This window comes from Nansenia antarctica (genome assembly GCF_963989245.1).
Source record: "Nansenia antarctica genome assembly, chromosome: 16".
Taxonomy (NCBI): Eukaryota; Metazoa; Chordata; class Actinopteri; order Argentiniformes; family Microstomatidae; genus Nansenia; species Nansenia antarctica.
In genome coordinates, this window is record NC_137686.1 from 13,745,454 (window position 1) to 13,772,953 (window position 27,500).

General features: G+C 47.4%; 2 protein-coding genes across 2 annotated transcripts in view; one reads left to right on the forward strand and one right to left on the reverse strand.

The window, feature by feature from the left end:
• The window catches only part of astn1 (astrotactin 1), a gene marked incomplete at both ends in the record, with an annotated part of 161,393 nt that extends 160,771 nt beyond the window's left edge, over positions 1–622 (forward strand). Inside the window, one exon of the mRNA XM_080546888.1 lies at positions 385–622. Within this exon, the coding sequence (XP_080403014.1) occupies positions 385–622 (238 nt within the window). The remainder of the gene's footprint in view (positions 1–384) is intronic.
• A 3,081-nt stretch (positions 623–3,703) lies between these two features.
• Positions 3,704–27,500, reverse strand: part of pappa2 (pappalysin 2) — a gene marked incomplete at both ends in the record, with an annotated part of 53,946 nt that continues 30,149 nt past the window's right edge. Inside the window, 13 exons of the mRNA XM_080546889.1 lie at positions 3,704–3,811; positions 5,826–5,924; positions 10,522–10,593; positions 12,113–12,234; positions 13,023–13,155; positions 13,905–14,073; positions 15,965–16,178; positions 18,596–18,773; positions 20,280–20,445; positions 21,258–21,432; positions 21,772–21,907; positions 22,919–23,038; positions 23,620–23,819. Of these exons, the coding sequence (XP_080403015.1) occupies positions 3,704–3,811; positions 5,826–5,924; positions 10,522–10,593; positions 12,113–12,234; positions 13,023–13,155; positions 13,905–14,073; positions 15,965–16,178; positions 18,596–18,773; positions 20,280–20,445; positions 21,258–21,432; positions 21,772–21,907; positions 22,919–23,038; positions 23,620–23,819 (1,892 nt within the window). The remainder of the gene's footprint in view (positions 3,812–5,825; positions 5,925–10,521; positions 10,594–12,112; positions 12,235–13,022; positions 13,156–13,904; positions 14,074–15,964; positions 16,179–18,595; positions 18,774–20,279; positions 20,446–21,257; positions 21,433–21,771; positions 21,908–22,918; positions 23,039–23,619; positions 23,820–27,500) is intronic.

A 27,500-nucleotide genomic window follows, 5' to 3' on the forward strand; every position in this document is an offset into this window, starting at 1 on the left:
GTGAGTTGGAGTCTGTCGTATAATGATGTAGTGTAAAAACAATGGCGAGGCCGCAAAAGTTGAGATTTATGAGCGATAGGCTCTCTCCAGCGCCTGATGTGCATCAGTTAAGGTTCCTTCTCCTTCTTCCCGACAAAAGCGTACACATGTACGGCGGGGACGGACGTGTTTTCAGACACGTATCCTAACTCAGTGTCGGAAAGATTTCCTAAACCCTTTCGAGGTCACGGCCCTACAATCACACCGCGTCGTCCTAGAAACCACTCAAACACTCCACTGTGTGTGTCGAAGGAGTATAGAAGTAGAAAGAAGCCTTCGGCGCCCCTTGATAAGTTAGTCAGTCAGTGACGTGTTTTTTTCGTGCCCCCCTTTTTTTTTTTACAGAAAGGCGGGGCTTATCCTGTCCCAGTTGGACGACCTGAGTGGCTGGTGCAGGGGCCTCCTCCAGGAGCCTAAGATTGGCCTGCGGAGGATGTCACTCAAGTACCTGTCGTGTCGCTACACGGACACCAAGGCGTTCGGCCTCAACTGGGTGGACCTGGGGCAGGACGTGCGCAAGGCCTGCGACAATCAGCTGCTGCCCGTCATGTACAACGACTACGGCGAGCCCAAGGAACTCTGAAGGTCAAGTCAGTCACACACGGGAGGACGGTTCTTCTAAAACGGGGTGTTTTGTTTTGGGGGGCTGTGGGGGGGGTGGTGGGGGGGGGGTGGTGGGGGGGGGGCGCGGGGGGGGGTCATGGTTCTACAACTGGGGTTGTTCTAGAAGGAATGTTCTCAACAGTTCTAGAAACGGAGGGGGGGGGGGTTCTGTTTTGGGGGTGGGTCGTCATGGGAACAGGGGTTCTAGAAAAGGGGGTGTTTCCGTTTGGGGTCGGGTCGTCATGGGAACAGCTAAGGGGTGAACCTGACTGATCAGCAGACAGATGTCGGATTTGCTGAATTGGTAAACAGTGTGGGTTAGGATGTGGGTTAGGGGGTTAGGGTCATTTCTTTTGTTTTTAGTTTGAACCTCGTCAGGCTGTCAGTGGGAAGCTGGTCAGCACGGCCTGTTTCGTCTCTCCTGTTGGTCATTGTCTGTATTATAACCCTTGTTATTACTGTAACTGTCCTAACCCATTATTCACAGTTATAGGAACATGATTTCCTGGTCAGGTAGGTCTACTGTCTCCCCTGTTAGACCAATTAGAGAGAGAGAGGGGTTAGCAGCAGAGATGGCTTGACTAGTAAACAAAACAAATGAAAAAAAACTAAATGCTGTCCTTGCAACAGTCCTAAAAGTGTTTGTACTTTATTGATGTTTGTCTTTATTCGCGCTGACGCCTAGAGAGACTATTTGGAACGCTTGAACGTTCACCTGTCCCCTCCCTGCCCCCCGCCACCCCACCCCCACCCTCTCTTCCATGTATATATGGTGACGATAAAGTTAATTATCTACCATGTTGAATGTATGTAGTATTCTGAAGCTGTTGAACAAGTCTCCTACAGTAAGAAGACAGGCAGTGTTTCGTGATGATTTAACAGGGTCGGGAGGTTGTGTACAAAATGTGTATCCTCTATATGTTTTTAGTCTCAAAATGTTTGGAGTAAAAAGATGCCAAAACCATTATGACAAGATAATATTTGCTACATCGATGTCATCCCAATCATTCTGAAATGAACCAATTGAATATACTGTATATCATTGAATTACTATTTCTTCCTGTAAAAATGAACTAAAACAGCCAATCAATGGTCTCTATTGCTTACATGTACTATGTCACGTTGTTTACAAGATATGTCATCTAAAAGACGTGTCTTGTGATGTAAATTAGAGGGCAAGAGGATTCCTTGATCCTGTGAACGCAGATGTTTCAAACTAACATGGCAGTGTTTGTTCCTGATTGATTGATTGATATCAGAAACAAATTGGCCGATTGTTTTTTTTCTCCATACGGTTCATGTTAAACATTCATTTTCAAAGCTGCACATACTGGAGATTAATGCTGTTTTCTTGGTAAACAATTAGGCTCATCATCACACACACAATATCACACACACACACCCACACACACACACACACACACACTACAATAATAAATTCATAAAATGAGGACGTGAAATGGACGCTTGTAGATATTTGTATACTGTCAGTAGAGGGTCCCATCAACACATTGAATTACAGCACAGTACGGTATTTTTTTTTTTTTGCTTCTGTAAATATTGAACGACACATGATTTTTATTCTAACATTGATCATCAATGGAAATCAGTGATAACAGCTGCAAAACAGTAAGATGTCTGTGTCTTTGGAGCCTGAGAACGCCATTGGTTGATATTCATGTTATGCAAAGAGCAGTGGGAGGGGCTACATTTGTATTATAGGCTTAGAAGTAATCTGCTTGCATTTGCACATTGTTCATAAGCGTTGTCGCGTCTTTTTACGTTTGAATTGACAATTTATTGTGAGATAATATTGAACATAACAATGCTTCCAAACCGACCTGAGACGGTTGTTTTATCGATACGATGAAGTTGATTAAAACAACAAAAAACAGACGGTTTAGAACAATGTTTAATACACTTTATTGTCCAGATAAACAAGAGATGAAATATAGAATGTGCATGTTATGCTATGTCTGTGGCTTATCTATGACTCACTTTTTTCACTTTGATCTTTGCCATTTCAAAGAATAATAAAGAATATATTATGACATTTCGCATTATGGGTACATCAAAGCTGAGAACTAAAACGTATCTTATGTAAAAATGTCTAATTGTCTAATCCTGGTTCTTTTCTGGGGGGTTTTTCAGTGAAATTAAGTCAAAACCCAAAATCAAACTGATAGGAATGTTTGCAAGGGATCGGATACACAAACATCTGTTTTTTAATCAAATTACCAGACGTAAGGATCTGTCAGGACCGGGCCCAGCGCTGTCCCTCCTGAGACAGCACAGTAGTCTCATTTCAACACGCACAACACAGAGACAGGAATGTTCAAAAACAAACAAAAGTTAGATAAAAAAAAAAATCATAATCTATCCTAAATATATTCTATATATTTCATTCAATAAAGTGTGTGAAGTACGGTATGACATCACACAGAACAAGATTACATTGCAGGTACAATATGTGTATGGAATGTTCCTCCAGAATACAGCTACAACTAAACAACATCCCTCTTAACAGAAATGGTTTGACGTTAGGTACCTATGATGTGCATACATGTTTGTATCAGGGGAGGCTGGTGGAGGTAGAAATCAGAGGATGGGGTCCTTGAAATCCATAGAACGGAATGAGGAATGGTATCTAACACTATACCATTTGATACCATTCCATGCATTACAATGAGCCCGTCCTCCGAGTTCTACCTCCGCCAGCCTTAACTGGTTTATATGTGATATGATGTTAAAATACTGTAGACCTCGATAACTACATCTACATACCTACGTCAGAGATTGTCCAAATATATTAGTCTATACAAGTTAGTCTTTACAGATTAGTACTGGTTTGGAATCCTAAAACTACAATCTGAAATACTGATTTCATTTTTTTTTCATTTTTTTTTTCTTATTTCGTGCCTAGAGATAACTTTCATTGCTCCTTAATAGGAAAACAAAATGGAAATCTATCATGTCCAGGGGTGAAGTTCATCTGTTTCATTGGAGGCCAACAGAGGCCTGCTGGCTGCGTATCACACATCCCGTTCCATCCCTCTCAGCCTCAGAAGAGTCCGAGCTCCAACAGTTTGGCTTTGCTCTTGTTCTCCTCAGCGTTTGGATCACGGCAAGAGCACTCATCCTGATCGCAGTCCGCCCCAAACTGGATCACCTGTCAATCAAATACAAAGTATCCCGGGGGTTAGAAAACAAAACAACCCCCACCCCTCCACCTCCACCCCCCCACCCCCCCAAGAGACACCGAAACGACTCAGAAACTCACAAACAGATCCAGGGGTCATTTCCACATCTCAACCCAGCACATCCACAACATAACAGCACCAGTTTAACAACGCAATAAAAACTGGCGCTACCCATATAACAGGCAAGCAATTTCGCCAATCACCCGTCACTCTCTCTCTGTCTCTTTCCCCCAAACCCTGAAGTATTGCATCGTACGTGCGTATGCGCTTGACACAAAAAATGTTCTTCCCAAATTTCTTCACGATTTTCTTTTTCAAAAAAGAGAAACCGAATGTCTCCCAAGACGTCGATAAAGGCGGTTGATGTTGAACAGTTCACCACGGACATTCAAGGGTGAGAAACCTTGAGTATCGGAAGAGGGGAGCTGCCCCACCACCGCTGAGGTGAAGGGAAGAACACATGTTAGGAATCAACACGAGCGTTTGCCAGGTCTCGTCTAGGAAGCAAGCCATCCCCACAGGTTGCAAAATAAACTCAGATGCCCTGCAAAGACGTCTGTTGCAAGAAATGTAAACACTAGAGGCAAACTGCGGGATCTAGCGCTGATTTTCACTGACGTTCGGCGGACGGTAATAGTTTCATTGAGGACTTAGCAACGGTTCCAGAGGGTTAGGTAGAGGAACGCAGATCTGACTGCGACGCGCCCATTAAATCTGCATTTGTTTGGCAACAAAGTGTTTCCTAAGCCCTACGTCGGTTCTTTGATGGAGGTCGGACTGAGGCAAACGATACTCTTTATCTTCGCTGCCTTCCATAACGACCTTTGGAAAGGCAAGGCTCACTTCTTGCTGAAAACTGCAAAAACTGTTTGTTTTGGAGATACTGCTTAGGAAAATGTATCTAAAAGGGATTGAAAATGTATGTTTTAAATAAAGAAACACATCAATTATGGATTTCGTCCACCTAAAACAACACATTTAGCTTAGTTTATAGTGAAAACCGATCTAACCTCAATATGTTAGTCTTATAGTGAAAACATACAAGGCCTATAACTATTCCTCATTCACACTGATATCAAAGCATCTGTGCTACACAGACATTTTAACTTTTTACAACTCCCTGTCCTGTGAGTTACTTAGTGGTAGTGGTTACAGTGCTTCAAGCGGAAGACAGGAAGCAGTCCTCGCAGACAGCAGTAACGGTCCGGTCTGCCTGCTCCTCTTCCTGATCCGACCGCCCAAGTCAACCAGCTTGGACCACAGCTCCTCTACAAATCAAAGTGCCCAGTATCGGAGGAGTGGGTCAGCCCCCTTAGCAGTGCTTTGGAGACCAGAGGAGTTTCCATGATGCTATACAAACAAGCTGCTCCCAGTTCCGCTGGACCCACGGTGGGCCCGGATGCTGTCCCTCGCGGTTTATTTCACTTTCTCCCAGGCCCCGATGGTCTGGAGCTGTTGCTGGTGTTTTACAGTGTCAGAAGACCACGCACACCTGGCCTCCCCCTCATAAAAGTAACTATTTAGCAGGCCGATTTATTTATGACGGGCCACTCCGTTCCTCTTCCGTTCCTGAGCTCACTCCATTCAAGTGGGGAGCCGCCGGTTCTCCAGAGCCCACCGCCACCACCGCCGCCCCCCCACCGCCATGACTCATACCTCGGACGGACGTGAGGGAGATGAGGGGGCCTCCACCGTAGCTGGCTAGGCCGGCCGGTCTGCCGGCTGGCTGCAGACTCCCAAGAATGAATAGGCAGGCAACCCATGAATATACAAGTATGCAAAAGTTGTGCAGGTATGAGTGGGGGGGGGGGGGGGGGGGGGAGGGGAAAGAGGAGAAGAAAAAGCAGAGAGAAAATAATCTCCTCCAGTGAAGACTCTCACAGAGAGATGGAGGGGGAATAAGTTGTTTCAGTTAGGAGGGAAGAGGTAAGGGGTTTAAGAGAGAGGACAGTGAAAACATTTAGTTTGGTTGTTTTTCTTTACCTTTCTGGTGGAGAGCGTGGATGGACAGCAGTCCCCTCCGTCATACTGGCAGTAGGCCCTGTTGTTGATAGTGTCACACCAACCGTCTCCCCCGAAAGGCTAGGAAGAGAAGACCCTCGTTACAGACAAGAGAATGGCAACGGTGGTGTTATCAACCAACCGTATGGTTCAACTTGCATTGTGTATGAGAAAAAAACAATCCATTGAAGTTTTTGTATTAAGTAGAACGTAGAACAGTACGCCGCTACTGTATACACACTGGAGCGTGTCGTCAATCACGACACAGATAGTACCACTGTGATAATGGTGGATAGAAACTATCTTGCTTCCCCAAATACTCTTTTCTTAATAGCTCCGTTGCATTATAACTCACGGTTTTATAACCTTACCCTTTCATTTATTCAATAAACACTTGTGAAATAGTGTTTACATTACTCCCCGAGTTCAACGTCTCACTCCCAGCGGTGACTTGATATAGTAGCCGGTGTTACAACATGTTGGTGTTACAGCGTTTTACACCTGAGACCGGAACTCGGCGTCGCCGTTAACCATGTTTTTGCGGCGCTCCTGGGAGTCGTGTGTACGACGTAAATGCGTCATAATGAAAGCCTTTTTAACATTTTTTCAACGTAACCTTGTGGGGTTTGCCATGCCAAAAATAAGAAAATAAGAGGCGCCTGCCAAAGATACTTCTGGCTTCCCCCTGAGCCAGTGGAGTCCTTTCAAAGCCCCCAGGTTGTTGTACCTGAAGCCACATCACAGCGGACCTGCCAGCTGCTAGGGAGATCTTTGGCGAAATATCTCCCCCTGCTCAGAATTTTCTCTCCACCTTTTCCAACAAATCCCTTTTCCTTCCCCCAGCTTTCAAAGCCGCAGCCAGGCTGTAAATAAATCTATTTCATTGTTTTGTTTCAGACTAAATACTTTCCCGGTAATTAAAGCGGACACGCTGGCCAAATGACTTGACTTGATATCCCCGTTGATTTTGTTAAGACAAATAGATTTTTAAACTGGCACTTGTAGTGCATACATTTGTGTGAGGCTATTTGTAATGCACGGTATCTACCAGCCCCAAAAGCAATACGATAAAAGATTTAGCCACATACTGGCACAAAGCAATGTCATTAAGAATAAATGAAGCAAATATTACATTTGTGGAATGAGTTACGTCATTGGCCACAATCAGAATTAAAACAATACTGAAGCCAAATATGGTTTTGTCTACAGTGATCTGACCTACACCATGTCAACATCAATACTTGAACTCTTGGCATTAATCAACACAATAAACCTGACAGTAACATCAACAACATGAACACCCAAGGTGTTCATGAAACACTGTCAAAGCTTATGTGAATTCTCGTAAATACCTCTCGCCAAAATATTTCTTTAACAGATCTGAGTCCTCGAAGGTTTCATTTTTTATCATTTGACATCATTTCAACAATCCCCTCCCCCCCCTCCTTTCTTTTCCTCTTCTCGCCCAAATGTTCTCCATGTGAGAGAGAGAGGCATGAAGTTTATTTTCCACGTCTGAGTCACTCTATTTTTCATTTGATAAAGCTGCCATTTATGGAATTCACAGTTGATGAAGGTCAGAGACCACACTGACGGATTTGACATTCAGAGAATGATCCAGGAGACTGAGAAACCGGGCTGTATAGGAGTGAGTCATCCTCCACTTCATAACAAGACTCTGAGCCCTAATCCAGTCAGCAGACAATCGTGTGCCAGATCTGATCTTGTGGTGGCACGTATGGTTCGGGTATTAGTATTACGTAAGTATTATATGGGCCAGATCTGGTCTGATTTAGGGGGGCAGACCTAGGTGGTATTTGGCAGCTCTGGTATGAGGATTGTGGCCCTGACACGTTCCTCTAGTTACTGGGCCATCTTTGGTACGAGTGTGGTTGACCAGTACTGGGGGAACAAAGTCGTAGTTAGGCCACATCCGCGTGCCGTTAGCAAACAGATGTTGGCCAGATCTGGGCCGTCAACACTCTGCTGACAGGGAAACACATAACAGTTATGCCCCCTTCTTCGAACACATGGATTCTGAGGGTCGGTGTTATATTAGACCAAATTCAGAAGTGTTGACAGATCCTTCCTAGTCTATACATGTAGAAAGGGCCCAAAACCTGTATGTCTTCTATAAATAAAAACAGCCATTGTTCGTTACCAGGAAAGGTGCTATCAAAGAGCCACAAGCCATCCCCTGACAGCCCGCTGAGTGGTGTGAGTTACACCGCCAAATAAAGATATCAACGTTAGGATAGACACCCCAGTGTTTGACTCCTTCCCCTGGGTCCTGTCCAAATAGGGGAGTAAGGGAATCTACTGTACAACACAATACCCTTTTTATGACGGGGGGATGTCTGTTATATAACTACTTGCAGTGTCACATAGGTTATCTAAAAGGTACCCAGATTAGCTTATGCAATCTTTGCTTAGTTACAGCACATTCACATTCACAGAAAATATATTTTTAAAAATGTAGGAACGGAAGGAGGATTAGCCAACGCTTAGCAACTGTTCCCATGTCGATGTCTTTATGGAAAGTCGGGAGATAAAGGAATGTAGAAAAGCAAGTTTATCATTACTGACACCGAGTATTGGAGTCAACCCACAAATATCATCCCTTTATACGACGACAACAATAATCCACAAACATTATCTCTTTATACGACAACAACAACAACAATCAAGGTGTCTTTTCAACTGCCGAGCCGCGTGCGGTCCTGTCTCTAAACATCCTGCCAGGGCAGAGGAGGGGGACACGCATGGAGGGCCCCAGACCAGCCAGCTTTAATGGTAAGTGAAAGATACAATAAACAAAATAAACTCCATAGCAACAGCTGTGAATGTTTTGAGGCCCCGCACATAACCGCTTCCTGATTGGGTCTCCCCAGAGTTCCACAGCACTGGCTAATTACGCAACCCCCGAAAGTCTGAATCCGGAAATGAAGAGTCATGTTCTGCCTTTTTCACAAAATAAACCCTGAAATGAATGTGTATGTTTGGAGGCAAATATGATACAGTAGCAGTATTGTACAAGTACACGTTTGTGATGGACATCAGCGATATCATCATCTTTATACTGTGTCAGGTGAATCAAATCTATAGTAAATGAGTTATATTTTCGTCATGTTTCTATTTAAGGATTGAATTTGATTGTAAAAGAATGACTCTATGTGTGAGTGAGACAGCTGTTAACATTGCAGACCAGGCCCGTTTTAAATCGAGTTTCAACCTCATGCTAGAACACCATAGAATACCATCAACTATGATCATCACTACAGCTAATGCTGATTGGCCTGTCCCGAGCACCCTCGTCCTAATATGCTGCCTCCCTACTATTGGCTGACCTTTGACGGTTTCACTTCCTGAAAACACTGAGAAAAAAACACAGCGGTAATAATCGGTGTGAGCTATCTTCCCGTTGGAAGTACTTTTTTATGTGTTTTTTACGTGAAGCGATTCGATGAGTAGAAGACAATGCTGGGCTGAGGGAGAGGCTTGTGGTAAACGGTGTTCCGACGCCTTGGCTGACCCTGACACTTATCTTCATCCTGGTGTAAGAAGCAGCATCTGGATAAGATCTGGCACGCCGCCACTGTAACACATATGCTGCCGTGTGATTTACTATGTTGTCATGGTTTCGCTTAGCAACATGTAGGGGGAAGTCGGAGGGGAAAAATGTGCTACTGACAGGTGAAAGGAATTGTTTTAATACCACGAGACAACAGGTTGTGTGTTCCGTAGATAGTTCCAGGTTAGGGGAGGGACTCCAGGGAAAAAAAAGCGCGGTGATACATTTTCCCAGTAAACCATTCGCTCCAGCAGTCGATCATTTTATTACAAACAGCAGTAAGCATATATTGTTTTCCTACTAAACTACAGTCCAGCAGTAGATCATTTTATTATTAACAGCAGTAAGTATATATATTGTTTCCTAGTAAACTATTTTGCTGTAATATTTTATTATTAAGGGTATTTGGACGACCCCCTGACTTTGACCTTTTGTTCAAAAGACTCTTGAGGAGAACATTGAAAGGGCATGTCCTCCTGGTGCTTGGGAGTGGATCTCGTCAGGTAGAAAATACTTTGTCAAGCACGTTGCACATCCAATTAGGAGGAGAACAAATATTGAGACTGAACAGAGGCAAAAGCAGAGGACCAGAGACTAACCAGATCCCCTGGGTTGGCAAAGATCCTCCTTCAGGCCTATTTAATCTGGTTAGTTTAATGTCAAGTCAGTGTGCTGTAAAAATACACCACTGACATACTGTGGATTTAGATTGAGTTTTTCACACAATATATTTTTTTGTTGTAAATATTATATTATTATTATTATATTACATTATATAAATAGACCTGTGCTTATTTGACCGATATACACTACACATCAATTAATGTTGTTTATCGAATTCACAGGTTACCTAATAGGTTTGGCATTTCAACGTCTGAGGTTTTGCAGATGTGTGAGGAGTAATTTATTTGGACGAATTTTAAAAGAATTCCACGGATTGTTGCGATGATCTCAGTGGAGGCTGGTGGAGGTAGAAATCGGAGGACGGGCTCTTTGGAACACATGGAATGGACCCGTTGGATACCGTTCCTCATGCCGTTCCCATGCATTACAATGAGGCCGTCCTCCGCTTTCTACCTCCTCCAGCCTCTCCTGTTCCACACTCACCTCGCAGGACTGGATGCAGTGGATGGTTTTGGGGTCAGGGTGCCACCTCATCATCCCCGTGCAGACTATACTCTGAAACAAAACATGGATTGAGAAAAAGAATTAGGGATCAATAATAATCATTTTAATGAATAACTGCATGTATAGACACTCCTATGCTAGGACGTGCAACTGCATTTTGTATCGACGGAAATCAATCAATCAATCTACTCATACCCATGGACATAACTTTGTGCTGGTTAAATGTAATGCATACAGTAATGACCCGATAGACTATACACTAACTAGCCTTATCCTTCTCTCAATCGCTCCCAGACCCAGAAAAACAACACGTGTTGACAGCCGACCCATATTTGGTTCTCAGAAGCGCTAAACAGCCAAAACCGCCCCTGTCAATTTGAGAACTCCATAATGGTGCGTGGCATTTAACTTCTTGACCTTAGAGGACGTGACAGCATGGTAATCACATTGATTGACTGATGGGAGGCTGAGTGCGTAGCGGTATATCTCCCCGGTGTGTCAGATGTTGGCCGGGTTGGGCCTCCACATGCCTGATTCCCATCGAGCCTCCGGGCTAACACAACCCCTCCAACTGCCAGAGACGTGCCAGCGCAACACAACTCAAACTTATCAAACTCAGTTCCAGACTATTGCGAGGGGCCTCGACGCGGTCCGGTCCGGTCTGGTATCGCTGCGCTGGCGTGCCGAGCGCCGAGGCCACCCAACGAAACGATCGGGGTCAAACGACCGGGGGTGTTTATGCTTAAGTGTTCGTGTTGATGTCGAAGCGATCCTTGGAGATAATGATGATGATGATAATAATAATAATCACTTTTATTTGTATAGCACTTTTCCTGCAAACGTTGCGGCTCATGATGATGATGTTTTTGGGCAAGTCGCAAGTCACTCCCCCCCCCCCCTCCTTTCTTAAGAAAACAACGAGTACATTTCACACCGACACAAATCATCATCATCGAGATTCCTAGAAGCCCCGTCGTCATGGAGACCGGGCGCGTTGCGCTAGCCCCTCGAGGAGCGCGTGATGAACGCTGATAAAGAGCGGCGCTCTCTGTCTACGCCGCCGCCGCGACCTGCCAGCTATGTGTCTGGTCTGGCAGAAACAACAACAACAAACATTTAAATCATTACTGGGTTCACTCTCGGGGCAGTTTAGTCTCTCTTACCACAACTGAAATGACCCTTGAATATATAAACAACCCCCCAAAAAAAGAAGAGAGAAAAAAAAAAAGATATTTTTCAGGCTGTGTATCTAGGCAGAACAGTATTGGGAAGGTTGCCTTCAGCTGTTTTTCCTCTTCTCTTCATATGAATACATTCAGTTTTGAAACGCGTTCAATAAAAACAACTTAGTGTCACCCCGGCGGTTCAATTTCGGTGTCCAGATCAATATGCACGACTGGCCTACCATATGTTTCAGAACCTTATTCCATCCAAATGAATTATTTCAGCAAACCTCTGAGTTGTTAGTGAGGGTATAAGCTTACACAAGGGAAAGAGAGACAGGATTGAGAAAAGACAGCAAACAAACCAACGCTATCCCGCCCAGACAGTCCCACCTACGACACCTTACCTGAACTCTGCTGGGCAGCGTCCAATGCCTCAGCGTCTCCGCTGTGGTCCCGTTGGCTAGGACCACGGGGTCACGCAGATCCATGTCTAAGGCCACAATGCATGTTGGGTAGCAAACAGCACCTGCGAAGGCGTACACAGAGTAAAGCTCTCCTGTCGGGGGCTAATTTGCATCTGTTGAATTTATTCATGCGTTTAAACAAACAAACCAGAAAAAGCCAGAGTGTAGTCTAGTCATCTGTGGGTTGAGCCACTTGGCAGCACGAGCCGTAAAGTGTTTAACCACCTGCTACCTGCCTTTCGGGTTCACGTTGCTACTTTCCCAGGCTTATGAAAGTGTGTCGACTGGGAGCACAACACAACTAGACTAGAACTTGGAACCTACGAATTTAGAATTGAAGAACTTAGAATAGGAATGTTTCATAATAAGCTGTTAAAACGACGTATGTCTGGGCCAAAATAGTTGGTACAGAAAGTGTTACCAAAAAAACATGAGAAATTATTATGAATGAATTATTATTAATTAAACGGTTAAAGTGTATGCATTTTCAGAGGATTATGAGACGAAACAAACACCAATTTAGAATAGTTTCTAAATGTACAGCACTACCAATAACAAAAAAACAACAATATATTGTATTTAAACACGTTTTAAAAGGATTCAGTGCATTATTTCGGATCGGTCGTTGAATTGATTGTGGTTTTTTTGTTTATTGCCATGCAATCAACTTGTCAGTCAATTGTTAGAATTTGTTATTTTTGCTCTAGGCACAGGGTCAGCCATATACGGCGCCCTTGGAGCAATTTAGGGGATAAGTGCCTTGCTCAAGGTCACATGCAAGCTCCCTCCTGAGGCGGGGATCGAACCAGCGACCTTCCAATTGCTAGTCGTACGGTAGGAGGCAACTCACCCACGTCATAGCCCTCATCGCAGGTGTACTCCACAGAGTTGACATCGGGGGGCGCAGGGCAGGACCCCTCTAACCTCCGGCACATGGTCAACTGCTCTGTCCACTCCCCTTCCTTAGTGCAGCGGATTGTGTGCTGTCACGAGAAAGCAGAATTGAAATACTACAATAATAACAATCATAATCATAATAATATAATAACACATGCCATTTAGCTGACGCATTTCTCCAAAAACGGACTTACATTATGCGGCGAGTGCATAAATGTTTCAATATGGTCCCAGCGGGAAGAAATACACTTTAAAATGTACAATCCGCCCCCCTTTGATTGGAGAGTTGAGTCTTGTATTTACAATATAATTTAACTGAATCGTCGGGGTCAGGTGTCAATTAACAATACGTGCCTCATCATCTCGTAACGTTAAGTCACCGGCTGCCAAAGAATTCCGGAACACTCACCACCTAGAATGCCAAGTGTTTTTACGCGGTATCTACCTAGTAGTAACAATACTTTGATTGGCTACAAAACCCAGCATCATCATTTCTGCATTTCTGGCGAATAGTCACACCTTGGCCCTCTAGAATGTTGACACGTTGAGCTGTTTTATTGATTCCCGCCTTGGCACCGAACGAGTTCAATCCAGTTCAGAAGTGATGGGGGGGGGGGGGGGGAGTTTGAACTTTGACCCTTACATTATGGGTCCTCTGTGGCTCGGTTGGTAGAGCATGGCGCTAACAACGCTTAGGTTGTGGGTTCGATTCCTGCTGGGACCGTATATACTGAAATGTACGCACTCACTGCAACGTAAGTCGCTTTGGGTAAAAGCGTCAGCTAAATGCCATATATATATTATTATTCATGACATATATGATCTATTATATTACGTTTTCTGAGGCGTCCGGGCACTGCAGGGTGCAGAGGGAGTCGTAGTGCAGGTCGTTGGTGCAGGTGTACATGCCCTTGAACACGGCAGGCAGCGGGGGGCAGGACACAGGCTCACAGCCCCCCTCCTCCCACTGGCCCCCCTCCATGCACTCCACCTTCACAAACCTCCTGGGGAGGCAAGGCAGAGACACAGCACGTCATCAACCAGGTTCATCAATGAGGTTTATGAATGAGGTTTATTAATGAGGTTCATCAATCAGTTTTATTAATGAGGTTTATCAATGAGGTTTATTGCACCTTCAGCAGGCCTTACACCAGGGGAGAGGTGGTGGAGGTAGGAATCGGAGGACAGGCTCATTCTAATGCATGGAACGGAATGAGGAATGGTGTTTGATAGCATTTCTCATTCCGTTCTCATTCCGTTCCATTCCATCCTCCGATGTCTACCTCCTCCAGCCTCCCCTGGCCGACACATTGGCTTACTAATAAGATGTTGGCATTCATTCAATTCACTTTGTGTACTGAGTGAATTCAATTTCAGTTAGTTTGACCCTGACCGCATTACACATGCGGTATTGACAAATTACAGACTAACACACACACCTACATGTCTAATGTAATGTGTCAAAACCTGAAGAAATAAATGAGTATGAAACAGTCTTCTCATTGTTAGAGTAAACCAGAGAGGGAGAGAGAGAGAAAATAACTGCCTTCAATAACAACAACAAGTTACTGTGTCGTGCATTATTCTCAATAAAACATTTTAAAACATATTTTAGGGTAAACATGTCAAAGGTAATAATAAACAAGATTGTTTAAAACCTTTTAATAGAGCGTTTGGCACCAACATATTGCAGTAATAAGCCATTGGATGTAGTTGAAACATTAAAACGTGATATATCTTAAAAGCCAGTTATAAGACTCATAAATAAGCACAGGTGCAAACGCTTGTCTGATATTCCTATTGGGCCAGTTTAATATGATTGTTGTTGCTGTTGTGATTTTGCAATGACAAGCCAGGGTTTGGGCAGAGCTAAAGGGTAGGATTAAGGCTTGGGTTAGGGTTAGGGCTTGGGTTAGGGCTAGAGCTTGGGCTAGAGCTTGGGCTAGGGCTTGGGTTAGGGCCAGGGCTTGGGTAGGGCTAGGGCTTGGGTTAGGGCCAGGGCTTGGGTAGGGCTACAGCTTGGGCTAGGGTCAGGGCTTGGGTTAGGGCTAGGGCTTGGGTTAGGGCCAGGGCTTGGGTAGGGCTTGGGTAAGGCTAGGATTAAGGGTTAGCGGGTAGTTAGTTGAACAGTCTGTTGATAGTTAGTTGAACATCGGGCACGCACGCGTTAGTAGCCCCCCGCAGTTGAACATCAATAAACCAGTTGGGGTCTCAATTTATGAAAGTGTTGCTCTGATACGGCTCTCCAGCTAAGAGAGGGCATCATAAATGAGCACGAGCGGCTGCCTCGTCTCGCTGTAGTGAAACCGTCTCATTGGAAACATGTGATTCCCATCCGTAATGAGGTAAAAGCTCCCCAATGAATCAAACGGGGAAAACGATAATGAGCATAGCTAGCGATGGTATGAATTTTATTGCCGCTTTATGTGATTACGCGAGAGAGACCGGCGTACACACGTTTTACAGGTGATGAACCTAAAAATACGCGTATTAAAAAATATATATAAGGGAAAGAATAGTGTGTTAATATGTGTTGCGTTGTTACCTTGTTACGTTTTAATACCTGTAAAGAACCGGGAAAAAAAATAGCTGGGTAATGGGGGTTCCGCTGTTGAACCCTTTCGAGAGAGAGTGAGTTCTAGAATCTACCAACAATCTGGCACCAACAAGGTTTCCGAGGGTTGTTTTCGAAGAATCAACATCCTGCCCTCTATAACACATGAATAACACACCCTAATACATCCTACCCTCTTCATGTGCTATAGAAGTGTTATACATGTGCTATAGAGGGCACGATGTGTTATGATCTGTTAGAGATGTGTTATTCACGTGTTATAAAGTCGACTAACAACACAGATATAAAGATAACAAGGATAAAGAGAGCTTCAAACTCACTTGCGTGCGTTCTTGGCCAGGCTGCCGGTGACGTAGTAACCAGGGTTACACCTGTAGCGGCAGGCGGTGCCCACGTCGTGGCTGGTCCCCTCACACTGGGGCACCAGCAGCTTGGCGTGGGGCATGGCGGGGGGCTCGGGACACTCGATCTTACAGTACGCCTCGGGGAAGGACCACAGGCCGTCCTCCAGACACACCAGCCTGTCACTGTCACCTGGGGGGGGGGACACAGGGAGGACACACCCAGTCAGTCAAGGAGAGGCTGACTAGCTGGCTGACGGACGGACGGACAGACAGACAGACACAGACAGAGAGACAGATGGACGGACAGACAGAAACATAGACGAACAGAGAGACAGACAGACATATAGACAGAGAGACAGACAGACAAATGCGCAGACAGAGAGACGGACGGATGGACAGACAGACAGAGAGATGGACAGACAGAGAGACGGACGGACAGACAGAGAGAAGGACAGACAGAGAGACAGACAGACAGACAACACAGAGAGACGGACGGACGGAGAGACAAACAGACAGAAACATAGACAGAGAGACAGACAGACAGACAGACAGACAAATGCGCAGACAGACAGAGATACGGATGGGCAGAGACAGACAGACATACAGAGAGACAGACAGATGGACAGATATATAGACAGACAGAGAGGCAGAGAGACACAGACAGAGAGGCAGAGGGACACACAAACAGAGAGACAGACAGAGAAGCAGACACACAGTCAAACCAGCGGAGGCTGGCGGAGGAAGGGGCTCATTATAAACGCGTGGGATGGAATGAGGCCCCCTGAATCCAAACGCAAACGGGTTAGGGTTAGACGTCAACGCCGCTCTCGTGAGAAATCTAACGCTTCGCTGCACTTAACGTACAGTACAATGTTACCTTTGTGTCCCTATTGGTGATTTTAAAAAGACGAACGTGTGCTTTATCCATTATGTGTACCCCGCTTACCTCAAGCTGTGTATTGTGTTGGTCTCACCCAAGGTAGTGTTGATTGGTAGGGATGTATAATCATATTACACTAGAAGTTGTGTTCGTTTTATGGGTCTATAAACTGTCATTAATCTTTTACATGTGTTTTTATAAGCCATTTAAAGCATTGCTAGTGTGTTTGTTCATTATCAAAATCCGATACAGCTGTACGAGATAGTGGCCTACGCCCTTAAACAAAAGTCCTATTTAGTACATGTTGAGCTCTGCGTTCGACCCTTTCCACGGAGGGTTCTGAATGGAACCCAAAATGGGTTCAAAGGGTTCCCCTTCGGGGTCGAATGACAAACTCTTTCTTTCGAAGAATGTATTCATTCAATGTACAGCCCCAGTCAAAAGTTTGGACACACTTTCCCCTCCTTCAATTGAATGAGGAAAGTGTGTCCAAACTTTTGACTGGTACTGTATGTCAAAGCAAATAATTCCTGACATGGTCTTTTTTTTCCTTTTCTTTTTAAACATGCGGTCGTCCATATACTGTACATGGCACTTCCTCTACCAATGTAACTTCTGAGCATCTGTGAATGACCACAACGTTTACCATGTCGGTTTAAGAAGACGACATGAGAACAACACGCCACATTGGCCCTGCGAGGCCTGTAATCCACACAACCACACGTACGACGGCTTCAGACTGCCTTATTTTCAACAACAAGTTTGGTGGTGTATGAGTGACCTCTGAAAAACCCCTGTCTCGGCAGCCGGGGCCCCCCAACCACTCCCCACTCCTCCCTACCCCCCCCCCCCCGACCCCCCCAACTCGGGGGGGCCCCCCGGCCTGAGGTACAGTGCGTAAACGACCAGACGTCTTCCGGCTCTGGTCCAGCATGTTCTTAGCAGCGGGGGCCTCCCCCCTCCTCCCCCCCTCTCTCTCTCCTTCCCTCCTTCCCTCCTGCTGCTGCTGCTGCTGCTGAGGTTCCAGGAGAAACACTCTCTTGTTTAGGCCCCGTTTCCTCTGCCCACCTGTTAGCTGGCTACCGACGGACTCTGTTTACACAGCCAGCCACAGCCAGGACCTGGGCAGAGAGGGGGGGAGGGGGGGGAGGGAGAAAGAGAGAGAGAGAGAGAGAGAGAGAGAGAGAGAGAGACCAGGGGGAGAGGGAGGGAGAGAGAGAGAGAGACCAGGGGGAGAGAGAGAGAGAGAGAGAGACAGAGAGAGGGAGGAAGAGAGAGTGGGAGAGACAGAGGGAGAGAGAGAGAGAGAGAGGGAGAGAGATAGAGAGGGAGGAAGAGAGAGAGAGCCTGGGGCCTCTGTCCCCTGGAACTGGACCCAGACCAGCCAGGCTGCCAAGCTGTTCTGTTCTGTTCTGTCCCAGACAGCTGCCCTAGTGTTAGCCTCGCCTCACAACAACCCCTGCCTCAACAGACAGACAGACACACACACACACACACACACACACACACGCACACACACACACACACACACACACACCACACCTGACTTGAGGTCAGATTCTACACTCAGGTAAAAACAGGAAACAGTAGTATGGCCGGGGGGGCTGCAGGAGAAGGAGCGCTGACAGACACACACACACACACACACACACACACACACACACACACACACACACTGACACACACACACACACACACACACACACACACACACACACACCACTTACCCTGCAGTATGGCGGGGGAGCTGCAGGAGAAGGAGCACTGCTTGCCGAAGGTGGTCCCCCAGGGACAGCTGAACACGGCGAAGTAGACATGTGACTGGTCCGGCAGGCCGCAGTCGATTGGCTGACAGCTGACCACGCGGTCCCATGACCCATGGACACACTCCAGCTCTGTCTCTCTCTAGGAATAATAATAATAATAATAATAATAATAATAATAATAATAATAATAATAATACATTACATTTGTATAGCGCTTTGTCATGGACGCAAAGAACCTTGTCAGAAATGTGAAAATTAAAATCACAGAACCTACATAATATTAAAAGCTCTGCTGTAAATAACAATAAAACGTCATTCTTCCTTCCTCTAGCATTTTGACTGCTGATGGCCCCTGGTCCTAGCATAGGACTACTTTTTCTTGACTTCAAGATGACTTCATCTTCAATGACTGATGGATAGATGGAGTCACTTACTTACTTGACTTATACACAGATGTATTTGTTGTAAGTCACTTTGGGTAAACGCATCTGCTAAATGCCATAAATGTAAATGTCAAAAAAGCCTTCCTGAATAGCTGGAATGGACACGGTTTTACTACTGAGAGATGTTCTATGTACTGCGATTAGACACTGTCTACTACTACTCCACCTCCACCCCCACCTCTACCCCCTCCTCCTCCTCCACCCCCACCTCTAGCCCCACCTCTACCCCCTCCACCCCCACCTCTACTCCCTCCACCCCCACCTCTACCCCCTCCACCCCCACCTCTACCCCCTCCACCCCCACCTCTACTCCCTCCACCCCCACCTCTACCCCCTCCACCCCCACCTCTACTCCCTCCACCCCCACCTCTACTCCCTCCACCCCCACCTCAACCCCCTCCACCCCCACCTCTACCCCCTCCTCCTCCTCCACCCCCACCTCTACCCCCTCCACCTCCACCTCTACCCCCCTCCACCCCCACCTCTACTCCCTCCACCCCCACCTCTACCCCCTCCACCCCCACCTCTACCCCCTCCACCTCCACCCCCTCCTCCTCCACCCCCACTCCCTCCACCCCCACCTCCACCCCCTCCTCCTCCACCCTCACCTCTACCCCCTCCTCCTCCACCCTCACCTCTACCCCCTCCACCCCCACCTCTACTCCCTCCACCCCCACCTCTACTCCCTCCACCCTCACCTCTACCCCCTCCACCCCCACCTCTACCCCCTCCACCCCCACCTCCACTCCCTCCACCCCCACCTCTACCCCCTCCACCCCCACCTCTACCCCCTCCACCCCCACCTCTACCCCCTCCACCCTCACCTCTACTCCCTCCACCCCCACTTCTACCCCCTCCACCCCCACCCCCTCCTCCCCCACCTCTACCCCCTCCTCCCCCACCTCTACCCCCCTCCACCCTCTCCTCCTCCTCCACCCCCTCCTCCCCCTCCACCCCCACCTCTACCCCCTCCACCCCCACCTCTACCCCTCCACCCCCTCCTCCTCCTCCACCCCCTCCTCCCCCTCCACCCCCACCTCTACCCCCTCCTCCTCCACCCCCTCCTCCTCCTCCCCCTCCACCCCCACCTCTACCCCCTCCTCCTCCACCCCCTCCTCCTCCTCCACCCCCTCCTCCCCCTCCACCCCCACCTCTACCCCCTCCTCCTCCTCCACCCCCTCCACCCCCACCTCGGTTGGTACCTGGTAGGGGGGATGTCCCAGGCCACTGATGATGCTGAGGCTGTAACCGCGGTGACAGGAGACAGAGCAGTGTGAGGGGGGCTCGGCCCCGGGGGTGCAGGTGACGGAGCCGTGGTCCAGCTGGGGGGGGCTGCAGGTGTCCTTCTGACAGGGCCGCCGCAGACACCTGGACGGTCACACACACACACACACACACACACACACACACACATACATGAACGCACACACATGCATACATACATACATACATACATGTACGCATGCACACATGCATGCATGAACACCGACACACACACACACACACACACACACACACACACACACACACACACACACACACACACACGAGAAGGACAGAAGGAAAGTATGAGTTGACCAATGTGGCTCTGCCAGAGAAAAAAGGATATGGTGTCATTGGGTTTATGCAGATGCACAGCATGTGTGTGTGTGTGTGTGTGTGTGTGTGTGTGTGTGTGTGTGTGTGTGTGCGTACTGTACATATGGCATGTGAGAACAGTTTGTGTATGTGCGTGCATGGATGTTATGTCCATGTGTGTATGTGTACACTTTTGTGTTTCTGTATGCCTATGAGTGTGTGTGTGTGTATATGCCTGTGTGTGTATGTGTGTGTGTATGTGTGTCTGTGTATGCCTATGTGTGTGTGTGTGTGTGTGTGTGTGTGTACTGTATGCCTATGTGCGTGTGTGTATGCCTATCCGTGTGTGTGAGCATGTGTGTGCCAACGTGTGTGTGCGAGTACATATGTGTGTGTATGCCTATGTGTGTGTGTGTGCGCGTGTGTGTATGTATGCATGCCTATGCGTGTGTGCGAGTACGTATGTGTGTATGCCTATGCGTGCGTGTGTGTGTGTGTGTGTGTGTGTGTGTGTGTGTGTGTGTGTGCATGTCTGTGTGTGTGTGTGTGTGTGTGTGTGTGTGTGCATGTGGAAGTCCTGGGAGACCCCACCCTCAGCGCACCCAGTGAGGGCGAAGGCGCTGAAGTGACAGGAAGTCCTCAGGGCCACGCCCGTCACGGCCACGAAGGGCGAGGAGAAGTTGAGGATGACGGCGGAGGTCAGGAAGAAGGGCTGGCTCAGGTTGTGGGTCACGTTCACCACCAGCGGGTTCTGCTGACACGACAGGTCGTAGGAACCTGGAGGAGAGAGAGACCCAGAGGTGAGTGCTTCTAGATCAGAGGAGAGAGAGAGACCCAGAGGTGAATGGTTCTAGATCAGAGGAGAGAGAGAGAGACCCAGAGGTGAGTGCTTCTAGATCAGAGGAGAGAGAGAGACCCAGAGGTGAGTGCTTCTAGATCAGAGGAGAGAGAGAGACCCAGAGGTGAGTGCTTCTAGATCAGAGGAGAGAGAGGCCCAGAGGTGAATGGTTCTAGACGCGAGCTTATAGGAGCCTGCATTAGCATATCAGACTGCATTAGCATATCAGACTGCATTAGCCCGCTGAGCTGAAGCCTGACTTCCTCAGAGAGACTTACCCAGGGAGTGGTTTCTGCCCGTGGTGTCAGACAGCTGTAAGGAGACCGTCTTCCTGCACTGTTCCCCCGGCCACGCGCCGTCCGAGGCCAGGTAGATGATCACAGACGCAGCCACTCCCGGTCGCGCGAACCCAACCTGAACAAAAGAAATCATCTGAATCATGCTGCGTTCAGGTACTGGTTGGAAAACAGGAAACTTGGGATGTTTTGTTCCTCAACAACGTGTGAACTACACCTTCGAGATCTCTCCGTCTCCCGTTCTGAGCTCTCTCAGAATTAGCCAATAGGGAGCTCTACGTGAAACCCTAAGCTCAATCTAGAGAGTTTACTGGGCGCACTCGAACGCACCGTTGTTATGGTTGTTACGAACGAAAACAATTATAACAACATTAAAGCGTTGTGGAGTCCCTACGGGCTAGTTTTCTCGACCGCTGAAACGCTAGTCCATTACAGGGTGGATTTAAATCCCCCCAATGTTTTCATCTGTCGGATAGTTTATTCCAGAATAAACCTCCGCTTCAAAGGTAATCAGATTGCCACGGCAATCACAGGAGAACATGACAGCATGGTGATGACGCAGCGTGACCGATTCACAGATGAGCTGGAGGACACGGTCACGTAACACCACAGTGTGACCGACTGGAAACCAGCGCTGCCTTGTGAGGAGTCAAACGCTTTGTTTACGTCCCGCCAGCCAGACTCCACGGTGGCCAGCACACGAGAGACTACACACTAGATACTACACACGAGAGACTACACACTAGATACTACACACTAAAGACTACACACTAGATACTACACACTAAAGACTACACACTAGATACTACATACTCCACACTACACACTACACACTAGAGACTACACACTACACACTACACACTAGATACTACACACTACACACTACACACTAGATACTACTCACTACACAGTCAACACTACACACTACACTGTGACTACAGACCACCCACTACACACTAGATACTACACAGTACACAGTAGACTAGATATTAGATACTACACACTAAACACTACACACTAGATGCTAGACACTACACACTACATACTACACACTACAGACTACACAGTAGACAGTAAACAGTGAACGGTAACCGGTAGACGGTAGTCCAGACGGTAGACTAGACGGTACCTTGAGCCAGACGGGCTGGTCCTGTTGGTAGTAGGTCTGAGCGTAGGACTGGGCGGTGCAGGGGGTCCAGGTGTCATGTGACTGCTTGTTGCTCATCTCCAGGTACTGGGGCTTGCACAGCTTTAACAGCAGGGAGATCATCATCATCATCATCATCATCATCATCATCATCTTAGAGCCATGCTCTATCACACACTCTCACACTGTCAGATTAGAGCTGCAATCCCAACAACCCACAGTTCAGACCGCATTTCCAGTATCAATGTGCCTCCCAATCAATCTGATTAAGGACAGTCCTGTGCTGACCTACAATGCAATGGTTGACTTGTTTATGGGACTATATTCTGTGGCGGAAGGATATATGTATTCTGAAACGATTAATGATTGTAAATACATGCATTTAATGTTACGACTGTGTATTTATTGTTTATATTATGTGGTGGCTGTTTACCATTGGAGGGCGGGGGTTGTAGACTCGGCTTCGCCTTGTGCCACAACCCTGTATCAGTGGTAAATGAGTCCACAACCCCCTACCTCTCATGGTAAATTGCTTCCATATAATATACAGTATAAGTGCATACTCTATCCCTCTATCTACCTACCTATCTATCTATCTAGTATATCTACCTACCTATCTCTGAGGTATCTCTGAGGTATCTCTGTGGTATCTCTGAGGTGTCTTGGCGGCGTGTCTCTCCTACCTGGCTGAGCGAGGGTTCGCCCGTGGCGGCCTGGGCGGGGCACCTCCTCAGGTCCTGGTGGGACGCCCAGGCGGCCGACGCCCACTGGTCCCTGTAGCCCTGGGGGGTGAAGTACCCGCAGTCCTGCACGCTGGAGCCGCCGCGCTCAAACTCCTCACACACGCCGTCGCCGTCAAACACGTAGCACAGGCTGGGCTCGCCTGAGGGGTGGAGGGAGGGAGGGAGGGAGAGAGAGAGAGAGGGAAGAACATACAACAGAATGTTAAGCAGCTGTTGAGCCTATGTTGGTTTGCTGTTGTAGCGCAGATGGTTTGGAATCACGCTATTGTGAGGGGGTAGCCCTGTCTGAGAGACGTAAACTCAAGCGTCGGCTTCGGACCTTGAGGATGTCCTCTCGGCCTAACGGTAGATTCATGTGGGAGACCTAGTTTCGAACCGCGGCCCGTCACACTGTTCAACAGAGTGTTAACCTCAACAAATCAACCCAATTAGAACACGGCTTGCAAACACTAAATCAAACCACCCCCGTGGGGGTTGCGGGGATCAGATAACACAGTTATTTTAAAATACTCGGAGGTCCAGTTATACAGCAGTGTAAAGTGAGAGTGAGACACAAACTAGAGCTTGTCAGTAAATAAATAAAAAATCGATCAATCGGTTCAATCAATCAACCTGTACAACCCTAACACTCACCCACATCGTCCAGTTAAGAGAACACGATTGCAGTGTATTACACAATGATGATGTGCGCGGTGATGTCACCGGCGAACATTCCCAGACTGGAAAAGGGACGGTGCACTTGAATAACAACGAGGTGTGACATGGGTTCAAACGGAGAGAGAGAGAAGAAGAAGAAGAAAGCAGAAAGAGCGTGTCATACACCAAGCATTCGGCCTGATTTGTTAATTCCGGCCAGCTGTGGAGGTGGGAGACAGATTAGTCACTGACACTGGCCGACGTTCCGTTTGCCATAATTAATCAAAGGGAAATGTGAGGCCCGATCGTACGCCAAGGCCGCGCCGAAAGCTTTGCTCTCCCAACTCGTTTGGTTCATCAAAGCGCATGATGGATGCGCACAGAGCACAACTGTGATTGTGATTGCATCTTTTCGAATTACCGAGTTTGTTTGTTCAGCTTGTTCACAACAGGATGATCCACTTATACGAGGGGTGATAAACGTCGGTGGTGCGTTTCAGATGGAAGGATCTTAATGAAGAAGGATGAGGGAGGAGGGAGCGATGGACAATGAGGGAGGAGAATGAGCTCGGTGAATCAACTCAGGGTAATCAACTCGTGGAGTCAACTCTAAAGAATCGACTAGGGGAATCAACTCAGGGAGTCAACATTGAAGAATCAACTAGGAGAATTAACTCATGGAATCAACCCCGGGGAGTCAACTCTAAAAGAATCAACTAGGGGAATCAACTCAGGGAGTCAACTCTGAAGAATCAAATCTGAAGAATCAACTCCGAAGAATCAACTCAGTGAATCAACTCAGTGAATCAACTCAGTGAATCAACTGAGGGAATCAACTGTGAAGAATCAACTCCGAATGAATCAACTCAGTGAATCGACTCAGTGAATCGACTCAGTGAATCGACTCAGTGAATCAACTTAGGGAATCAACTGTGAAGTATCAAGTCCGAAGAATCAACTTAGTGAATCAACTCAGTGAATCAACTCAGGGAATCAACTGTGAAGAATCAACTCTGAATGAATCAACTCAGTGAATCGACTCAGTGAATCCAAGCTGGCTTGGCAGGGGTTAACATGGAGTGCCCGGACCTCCAAACATGGAATCCAATTATAAGTGCATGAGTGAGACAATAACCGGAATGATCGTCCAATGATTACTTCTAAGCATTGCAATTTGTGTATATCTGTTTTTGCCAAGTGTTTTCCCTCCTTTCTGGGTCGTCATGCCGTTTTTTCTCAACATGTTACACCGGTCGTCACGCCAACGCAGAGCTCTGGGCAGCAGCCTTCTCTCTCTCTCTCTCTGTTTTCCCTTTCTTGATGACACAGACTTCCTGTTGACGTCCCCCAGTAGTTGCCTAACTGACACGCTCTCCATGTCTGTCCCTCGCGAGACACCTCACCAAACCACAACAAGCGTTGTTATTGGTGGAAGGATGCAGGCAGGCCTATAAAAAAACAACGACAATAAAAAAAAAACGCCTCTATCAATCACTCGCTTCGTCCGCGCAGAAGGAGCGTCGGAGGAGGATGATGTGGGTAAGGGGGGAGGAGCCGTGTGGGGGTTTGTGGTGGCTGAGGGGGTAGCGAGTTGGACTGGTGGTCAGAAGGTCATGGGTTCAAATCCCCCCCCACCTGGGAACCCTAACCCTCTTCCTCCCCCAGTCCCTTCCCCCCCCCCCCCCTCTCCCCTTCCTCTCCCCTCCCTTCCACATGGCGTGCCAGGCCTCACCAGATGCTCCTCCTCCTGACGAGAACCCTGCCGGGGTTTGGGCTAAGTGAGTGCTGACAATAGGAACATAACAAACAGCATTCCTCAACACGGCGGATGAGTTTACAGGCGACGGGCGCCGCACCGCAAACTGTGAAGTCCGACGGTTCGGGGCCCGAGCGCTGATGATGTGTAATGTCTGTCTGAAGGCTCCCGACAGGCCCCTGCCAAGTCCCACTCCTCCCCAATGAGAAACAGACCCACGTGGCATTGTGTCAGCTGTAACCTTCGATAAATAAATAACACGTCCAGAAAATGTCAGAGGAAAGAAAAATAAGATCCTAATTGAATACATATCGGTAACCGGGTCGGTTGCGGACGCGTCCTGGCCCGGCGCCTCCCTAGGAGCATGCAGAGGTGACGACCGCGAGCCAGGGGTTGCGTTGTTTTCGAGGCTTTTCGACGGCGTTGTCTGGGAAAAAAAGGGGCGATATCAGAACGATAAAGGGGGAGGGGGGGGGGGTTGTGACTGTGGCGCAGGAGGTAGAGAGCCAGGGTCTAAGGGTCGCAAGTTCGGCGGTTAAGAAACCCCCGGTTGGCCACATGTCGAGGTGTCCTCGGGCAAGACACTGGACCTCAAATTTGCTCCCAATGAGCGGGCCGGACGGCGCCCTGCGTGGTAGCTTGCCGCCATTGGTGTGTGAACGTGTGGGTGAATGAGAGGCCGTTGTAAAGCGCCCTGGAATAAGGCTACATAAGTCAGTCTATTTACCATTCAGAACAAGCGATCAATGGCAAGTTTACCTCAGAGTAAACGCACACACGCACTGAGTGTGATTGGTCAGGAGGTTAGAACTCCTCCCAGGACTCAAGCATCTACATGCACTACCTGGCTACTACTTGAACTTCCTGTACTGTATCATATCTGTACTATATTGCATGTTGTATGATATTTCATCTCATTGCAACCTGCACAGCATTTTTTCACTACTGTTCTACTACTACTACTACTAATAATAATAATAATAACTTCGATTTCTATAGCGCCTTTCATAAAACCCAAGGACGCGTACTGCAGTACGACTGGTCCCAACTTCCATCACTTTATCAGTTTATTACCTTATTCTCCTTTTTTTTAAATGAATGACCTTACTTATTTTTACTTTATTCTATTATTTTGGATTTGGGATTCTGCTGCAATGCCAATGTCGCAAGAACCGGAGTCTAAGAACGTTACTCTCGTGTACCAGTAAATTGGATGTAATCAAATCGATTCTGATTCTTGATTGTGATTCTGCTGTGATGTCTCAGGGTCGGGCGAAGTCGTCACCAGAGCGTGATCCCAGATCACCGCTACATGAGAACAAAAACAAGCAGAAAATTCACATGGGCCACAAGGCGAATGTTTGACATTTTTGATGTTAATGCGTGGGATTATTCTGTCTTAAGAAGTCTGAGACCTGGTCTTGTGTAC